The sequence below is a fragment of the Neoarius graeffei genome, chromosome 19, assembly GCF_027579695.1.
Source record: "Neoarius graeffei isolate fNeoGra1 chromosome 19, fNeoGra1.pri, whole genome shotgun sequence".
In the NCBI taxonomy this organism is placed as follows: domain Eukaryota; kingdom Metazoa; phylum Chordata; class Actinopteri; order Siluriformes; family Ariidae; genus Neoarius; species Neoarius graeffei.
In genome coordinates, this window is record NC_083587.1 from 53,800,241 (window position 1) to 53,808,982 (window position 8,742).

At 40.1% G+C, this 8,742-nt stretch overlaps 1 protein-coding gene across 2 annotated transcripts; it reads right to left on the minus strand.

Annotated features, from left to right (window-relative positions):
- Positions 1-717: 717 nt before the first annotated feature.
- Positions 718-7,928, minus strand: LOC132867974 (BAG family molecular chaperone regulator 1-like). Of its 2 annotated transcripts, XM_060900946.1 has the most exons (7): positions 7,864-7,928; positions 7,488-7,613; positions 6,236-6,318; positions 3,187-3,300; positions 2,985-3,092; positions 1,157-1,219; positions 718-1,054 (listed from the first exon to the last, which is right to left on the minus strand). In XM_060900946.1, exons 1-7 carry the CDS (start codon positions 7,904-7,906, stop codon positions 965-967), a joined length of 627 nt encoding a protein of 208 aa, XP_060756929.1. In that variant the 5' UTR covers positions 7,907-7,928; the 3' UTR covers positions 718-964. The 2 variants fall into 2 exon arrangements, with proteins under 2 accessions (XP_060756929.1, XP_060756930.1); XM_060900947.1 differs by lacking the exon at positions 3,187-3,300.
- Positions 7,929-8,742: the final 814 nt, after the last annotated feature.

Below are 8,742 nucleotides of genomic sequence, written 5' to 3' on the forward strand. Positions count from 1 at the left end.
TAGGAATTCCATAAAAGCTCCACTTGACGTCATCATCTGACCTATTACGACAGCCGTGAATACAACAGGTGTGCACCATTGCTAGCTTTAAATAGCCTGCTTGGGTTCTTTTGAAGACTTTGTACTCGCGCGTTACAATGTGTGCTCCGTGACCCGTACGGTAAGCTTGACCCGCAAGATGGCCGCCACTAGGGAATCCCCGACTCTGTGACGTCATGTGAAAACTATCTATTGGTACTGACATTTACCAGAAAATTGCTGCATCCCGAGGAACATCCAAAACAAAATGGAGAGTTTACGTCCAATACTTCCAGGCAGTTAACATGAACACAACTTCAGATAGTTAACGTGTACACATCACAGCTAGTTAACAATTCTAATACTAGTTTCTGATTTTATTTGCAAACTTCACTTATGAAAGGAACAAGTGAAAATATTTTCAACGCAAGAAGATAAACATCATATCTTCGCTCCACCATGTAATGTTCTTTATATTATATGGACACATCCACAAAAGATATGCAAGTTAATTAAAAGACATGGAATTGTTTGTTTTGTGAAAGAAGCATGAAATTTGGTACACTAGCTCAAGTTGATATATTATATCTCAACTGCTATCACAAAGTGAACAATTTCTCACCTTAACAGCCCGAATATAACATTTTGCTATATTCTTTTTAAATATTCTTAAGAAAATAAATCAAATACATTTCCCATGTTTTCAACGTGTTTATGTAAGTAGTATATGATATGAAATATTAATTCATTTTCTTCAGCAAAAATTAATTCGCTGCTGCTGAAAACATTTGCATTTTTCCATTTTAACCTCCAGATCACTGTGACAAGTTGTAAGCTGCCCTTTAAAAGACGTATACATAAAGAAACATCGTTGAACCTGCTCCAGTACTGAAGCTCAGTCGCTCACAGAGCAAATAACCTAATCGCTGATGTTAACGGCTTCCCGCTACTCAGTCAGGGCGAGATTTTTGTTCTGAATCTTTGCCCGATGAGCCGATATGCCGGCTTCAAGCTTGTTGCACTGAGCAAGGAACCCCTGTGAGGAAAAAAAACAACAAAAAACCTACATATAACACTATCATCACTTGATTAATGATAATATGTGATGTAGTTTAAAATGTATATAAAACATCTGTACCTGTACAGTTTTGACAAGTCCTTTTTTCTTCATCCTACAGTCGCTAAAATTCTCAGGCACAGTCTGCAAATATAAAATCAGAAACTAGTATTAGAATTGTTAACTAGCTGTGGTGTGTACACATTAACTATCTGAAGTTGTGTTCATGTTAACTGCCTGGAAGTATTGGACGTAAACTCTATTTTGTTTTGGATGTTCATTACTGCTGCGGCACGGTGGTGTAGTGGTTAGCGCTGTCGCCTCACAGCAAGAAGGTCTGGGTTCGAGCCCCGTGGCCGGCGAGGGCCTTTCTGTGCGGAGTTTGCATGTTCTCCCCGTGTCCGCGTGGGTTTCCTCCGGGTGCTCCGGTTTCCCCCACAGTCCAAAGACATGCAGGTTAGGTTAACTGGTGACTCTAAATTGACCGTAGGTGTGAATGTGAGTGTGAATGGTTGTCTGTGTCTATGTGTCAGCCCTGTGATGACCTGGCGACTTGTCCAGGGTGTACCCCGCCTTTCGCCCGTAGTCAGCTGGGATAGGCTCCAGCTTGCCTGCGACCCTGTAGAACAGGATAAAGCAGCTAGAGATAATGAGATGAGATTACATCTAGCTCTGTTTACATTAGGTCTGTGGAAGCTAACATGATAATAACGCGTTAACACAAATTCCTTTTTAACGCCACTAATTTTTTTTTTTTTACGTAATTAATGCATGCATGTTCTGTGCCCCTTCCCTGTAGTTTGGGAAATCAGGAAGTGACTTCGTGCGAGTGAGCAATGTAGCGAATAGCTGGTTGGCGTAAGTCGTGATAAAGTGCACTTATGTACAGAATCAATTTATATTACTGCATTCTGACTGTTTAGATAGCGTGTGTGTTTTTATATGCTTTTGATGGTCCAGAGGGGAGCAGCACGGTGGTGTAGTGGTTAGCACTGTCATGTCACAGCAAGAAGGTTCCGGGTTTGAGCCCAGCGGCCGACAAAGGCCTTTCTGTGTGGAGTTTGCATGTTCGCCCCGTGTCTGCATGGGTTTCCTCCGGGTGCTCCGGTTTCCCCCACAGTCCAAAGACATGCAGGTTAGGTTAACTGGTGGCTCTAAATTGACCGTGAGTGTGAATGGTTGGTTGTCTCTATGTAACAGCCCTGTGATGACCTGGCGACTTGTCCAGGGTGTACCCCGCCTCTCGCCCATAGTCAGCTGGGATAGGCTCCAGCTTGCCTGCGACCCTGCACAGGATAAGTGGCTACAGATAATGGATGGATGGATGATCCAGAGGGGAGAAAAGAAGACATGTTAAGGTCCAGGTGTGTGTGTGTGTATATAAGCATGCAGGCTGCACACTGGAGTGAGAGAATTTGTTTTATTCCGAGTCATATAAAAGTATTTCAATGCAGTTTTTGCTCATGAATGTTCTGTAGATTTCCCAGTGAGTTTTTGCTTTTTACTGTAAGCCATCTCCATGAGCTGTGTGGCTCAACAAATGTATGTATTTGGGTTTTGTATTTCTTATTTTCTTTATTTAAAGATCACTATGACTCTTGTCCAGAGTCCACATCACCGAGTGGATCACTGAAATACAATACCTACAATTAAAACCAGTTTGTTTTTAGTGTATTTATTTAATTCCTGGGCTCCCTTCTGTAACACAGAGTGATATTGCATTCCATTAATACATTTTACACTAAATTATTAGATTCTAAGAACAGATGAGCCAAAATAATTGGGGATCTTTTTTAATGGGCTCCAACTTGTTACAAGTATGAAAAGGTGGGCCTCGAAGCAGAAAGGGTTGAGAACCCCTGGTCTAGTAAATTAAACAAAAATAAGTAAGCCAAATAAAAATAATTACCATGGCATTAATCTCCTCGAGGATCTTTATAAACTGTTCAGCAGCCGCGGTTACTCGGTTGTCCAGTTTATCAAGAGCTTCAGCCTGTAGATCCTTTACTAAAAAGCCCTAAAAAAGAAAAAATAAGCAGCAAAGCAAAATGAATACACACAGAACCCACAGCCATCTCAAAACAAAAAGCACTGAGAGAACAAATACATGCATTTTTTAATCTGGTCAGTTCATCATGGACTTTCTCCAACTTCTTGGCTGTTTTCTCCATACGCTTCTCGAGGTCTTTCAGCTTTTTCAGTTCAGCCTCCTCCTCTAGACTATTCTAGCAAGTGAAAATGTAAAACATACACATCTCTATTTACATCAATAAACCTTTCAAAGAACACCTCATTCTAAAGCAGATTAGAACAACAACAACAACTTTATTCATCACACATGCACTTGTGAAATTCCTCTCTGCATTTAACCCATCTGAAGCAGTGAACGCACGCACACTCCCAGAGCAGCAGGCAGCCATGCTAACAGTGCCTGAGGAGCAGTTGGGGGTTAGGTGCCTTGCTCAAGGGTACCTCAGCCTAAGGCTACCCCATGTTAACCTAACCTGTCTTTGGACTGTGGGGGAACCCATGCACACACAGGGAGAACATACAAACTCCACACAGAAAGGCCCCTGTCAGCCACTGGGCTCGAACCCAGAACCTTCTTGCTGTGAGGCGATTGTGCTAACCACTACACCACTGTAAAGCAGATTACTTAAAAGTTACATTTATATTTTACCCTTTTGTGTAGATAAACGGTCACCAAAACATCAAAAAGACAAAGGAATTTCTTATAAACTTCAGACGGCATCAGGAGGAGCCCCTGCCACTGGAAATAAGGGGAGAGGCGGTGACGAGGGTCTCCAATTTTAAGTTCTTGGGTACCCACATCAGTGAGAACCTCAAGTGGATGGTTAACTCTAGTCAAAAAGGCGCAACAGAGACTCTACTTCTGAAGGACTCTGGGGAAGACCAACCTCTCTGCAAAGCTGCTGGAGTCATTCTACCACTGCTCGGTCAAGAGCATACTGACATACTACATAACGGCCTGGTATGGAAACTGCTCAGCAACAGACAGAGCAGCTCTTCAGAGGGTTATTAATATGTCACAAAAAAAAAAATCAGACTCTCCCTGTCCCCCCCTGGCAGACATCTACAGATCTCGCTGCCTCAGCAGAGCCTGCAACATCATTAAAGCAGATACGCAGAACCTTTATTTTTAAATAAATTTCTGAGTGGATAGTATCTCCATCCTTGACTCTTGTATGCTGCATAAATGGGAATTAAAAAAAAAAAAATTTTGGAGAGTTAAAATTGACCGCAAAGTTGTCATTCGAGTTGCCCCGCTGAGCCAGCCAGCCCTGAGTGTGTGACGTCACAGCGGTAACCAGTTTTAAGGCCGAGGCCTTTTACAGCTATAGACCAAAGTCATATCAATAAAAATTTCTGGTGAAAGTAAGAAATCCCGTTACCGACTTGCTCAACTAAGACTGATTTGACTTCATTGGTTGTGGGTTGACTCTCATTAAAACAGGATAGGTGTTATAACTTATGCAACATACATGTACATGCACGCATTTTCACTGATAAAACGTAAAAGGCTAATTAAATAATCAGATGAACTGAGAAAATCACATTCTGAAGCAAATTAAATAATCTTATACCGCTAACTTACATACAAGCAATACAAGTTACATGTATTAATCTAAATGCAGGTAAACAACGAGTGTTGTTGTTTTGTATCCAAATGAGAGTCGGAGCTTACCTGTCTGTGTTCTCGCTTCTTGAAGGCCGATTTTGTGGCTGATTGTTTTGAAACAATCTGACTTTCAGTTGTTCACTCAGTTCTCCGTTCATTCACTTCTGCCATGTAAAGGCGAGATTATTGCTGCCGAGGCAAGCATATCCAGTGGAGAAATCAGACGGCTAGTCCACTCATTCTCCATACTGAGTACTCCCCATTACTGCTCGGCTCAGGCAATTACTAATACTCGGGGCGGGACGTCACCGGTTTTAGCAACAACCGCGGGGAGGTCACTGCCTGAGCAATAATGTCACGTCCTGTCCCGGGTTTTAGCAACAACCCTCGGCTCACACTCCAGGAGAACTGGTTCAACTGAACTTACCTTCCTTTTCTTGTAGTTTTCTTTTCCTTTAATTGTTGGTACTGCACCTTCTTTCAATATGGGCTTATAGCCAACGCTCCTCAACAGATCAGAGGTCTCATACGAGTCTTCAGTAAAATGTGCAGAGCAGAGGAGAGACCACTTCATAGGCGCCCAACGTGCCCGTGAACTTCTCGCAAAACACGTTCAAACCTTTGCAGTTTGAACATTCTTGGGCCATGAATGCAACGTAAATCCACCTTCTGTCATGTTGCTGCACCTGCCAGCAACACATTTATGTGGCATGGTGATAAATTAGCTCAAAATGGAGGATCGGAGTTGCAGTCAGCTGTGTTTTAGTATAGCGGAAATGGCGATGAGACCGATAGACTTCCTGCTGCGACGTCACAATGTCAAGGTCATTCACTCAGACCGCTACCTATATAAATCACTTTAATCGTAAAAATGACTATATTAGATTTATTGTTAACGCTTAAAACTATTCCTGTGCCATTCTTGAGGTCTCAAGGCATTTATAAATGAAAGTGAGGACATGGTTCTGCGTATATGCTTTAAGGACAATACACAGCCCTTTCATCACCTGTTCTCACTACTGCCATGTGGAAGACACTACAGAGCTTTAAAAGCCTGCACTTCCAGACTCAGGAACAGCTTCTACCCAACCGTGAACTGCACTCATACTGCCGCCACAACAATTTTACCTCAAGTACAATCATAGTACACTCTCAGAAAATAAAGTACATTATTGTACAATGGCTTGCCACTGAGGCGGTACCATCTAAGGTACAAATTTGTACCCTGTATAGACTGCTCGGGAACATGCATGCACCTTTTTGGCCCTAGAAAGCTACACATAGTTCTAAGAAAATAAGGTCCAATAATGAGCATTGTACCTTGGGAGACAGAAATGGACTCCTAGTGTACACTAACTGCATAAGTTACTTTAAATTATTTTATATTCTATTTTTACAGTTATTACTCATTCAGCCGGTAGGTTCTTTTAACGTATGTGGATGTGAATGGGGTCCAGTTTTATCTTTTTCCAGCAAATTTACCATGCAACGACAATAAAGAGCATTCGGATTCAGATTACCCTGTTCCCAATCATCATAAGTTTACATCCTTGCTTTATTCCAAGGCTGGACAGACTTGCCTTCATTTCCTTCAAGGACTTTCCTGCAGTAAAAGAAAGCATGAAGCAAGAAATCACATTTAGTCTTTAAGATGTCTTTGTATAAATAATAATTATAATAATACTGTAATATTAATTACAGTAATAATTATAATAATAAATAATATAATAATTATAATAATACTGCTTATTTCATGTTTACCTCAAGTGCCCTTGACTGTTTGGTTATTTGAACCAATTTATGTGTGTGTGTGTATATATATATATGAGTGTTTAGTCTACGTCTAGTTCATATCTAGAGTGTTTATACTGTTTATACTGTCTGAGTGTTTAGTCTGTGTGTAGTTCTTATCTAGTGTTTACACTGTTTATATTGTTTGAGTCTTTAGTCTATGTCTAGTTCCTATCTAGTGTTTATACTGTTTATATTGTCTGTTTGAGTGTTTAGTCTGTGTAGTTCTTATCTAGTGTTTATACTGTTTATATTGTCTGAGTGTTTAGTCTGTCTTGTTCTTATCTAGTGTTTATACTGTTTATATTGTCTGAGTGTTTAGTCTATGTCTAGTTCCTATCTAGAATGTTTATACTGTTTATATTGTCTGAGTGTTTAGTCTGTGTGTAGTTCTTATCTAGTGTTTACACTGTTTATATTGTCTGAGTGTTTAGTCTATGTCTTGTTCTTATCTAGTGTTTATATTGTCTGAGTGTTTAGTCTGTGTGTAGTTCTTATCTAGTGTTTACACTTTATATTGTCTGAGTGTTTAGTCTATGTCTTGTTCTTATCTAGTGTTTATACTGTCTGAGTGTTTAGTCTGTGTGTAGTTCTTATCTAGTGTTTATACTATTTATATTGTTTGAGTGTTTAGTCTGTGTGTAGTTCTTATCTAGTGTTTACACTTTATATTGTCTGAGTGTTTAGTCTATGTCTTGTTCTTATCTAGTGTTTATACTGTTTATATTGTCTGAGTGTTTAGTCTATGTCTAGTTCCTATCTAGAGTGTTTATACTGTTTATATTGTTTGTTTTTTTCAATTATTCTATTTTTATTTATTGCATTGCCTGTTTGCACCGTGGGTCAGAGAGGACTGATATTTCATCTGTGCTGTATGTCAGGCATGTATAGCATATTTGACAAAGTTGACTTGACTTAGTCTGTTAAACTTACCCACTGACTGACTGTAGATTTATTTCTGTTATTAATTATTCTTATTACCTTTAAATATTATTTTCTGAGAAGCTTGTGGTACCCCAGTGGCTTGTGCCAGAGTTTCTGACAGGTCTTTAAGTGTAGGTTCATTTCCATCCTGTCCTGTTAGTGTGATGTTGTGTTTGGAGCTTGCTGACAAACAAACAAACATGCATGCCATGGTTATACTGCATCTTCATCTCAGAATTAAATGCAAACAGTCTCTATGATGAAAACACTCAGTGAGCACAAACATAAGCACAAAACAAACTCGTTGCTAGTTAAGAAAGAGGTTTCATACTAATTAGCTAACTTCTGTTTTTCGGCTAACGAGTAAATCAGTGGAGAGATTTAAAAAAAAAAAACTGTCTTTAAGTGAAACATAAAAAGACAAAGTGTTTACCATGAGTAACCATCACTGTAATTGAACTTTCCGCCATCTCCATAACACCAATAGCAACAAACCGGCAAAGACGCCGGATGTGACGTGGCCAGCAAGCACTGCTTGTCATCGTTTGTCCCACACTGCCACCCAGTGGACAACTCTGATATAAAAACTCCTTCACTGAACTCAACAGTGGTGCTTGAAAGTTTGTGAACCCTTTAGAATTTCCTCTATTCCTGAATAAATATGACCTAAAACATCATCAGATTTTCACACAAGTCCTAAAAGTAGATAAAGAGAACCCAGTTAAACAAATGAGACAAAAATATTATACTTGGTCATTTATTTATTGAGGAAAATGATCCAATATTACATATCTGTGAGTGGCAAAAGTATGTGAACCTTTGCTTTCAGTATCTGGTGTGACCCCCTTGTGCAGCAATAACTGCAACTAAACGTTTCTGGTAACTGTTGATCAGTCCTGCACACCGGCTTGGAGGAATTTTAGCCCGTTCCTCCGTACAGAACAGCTTCAACTCTGGGATGTTGGTGGGTTTCCTCACATGAACTGCTCACTTCAGGTCCTTCCACAACATTTCCATTGGATTAAGGTCAGGACTTTGACTTGGCCATTCCAAAACATTCACTTTATTCTTCTTTAACCATCCTTTGGTAGAACGACTTGTCTGCTTAGGGTTGTTGTCTTGGTGCATGACCCACTTCTCTTGAGATTCAGTTCGTGGACGGAAAATGTCAACACCTTTTAGAATTCGCTGGTATAATTCAGAATTCATTGTTCCATCAATGATGGCAAGCCATCCTGGCCCAGATGCAGCAAAACAGGCCCAAACCATGATACTACCACCACCATGTTTCACAGATGGGATAAGGTTCTTA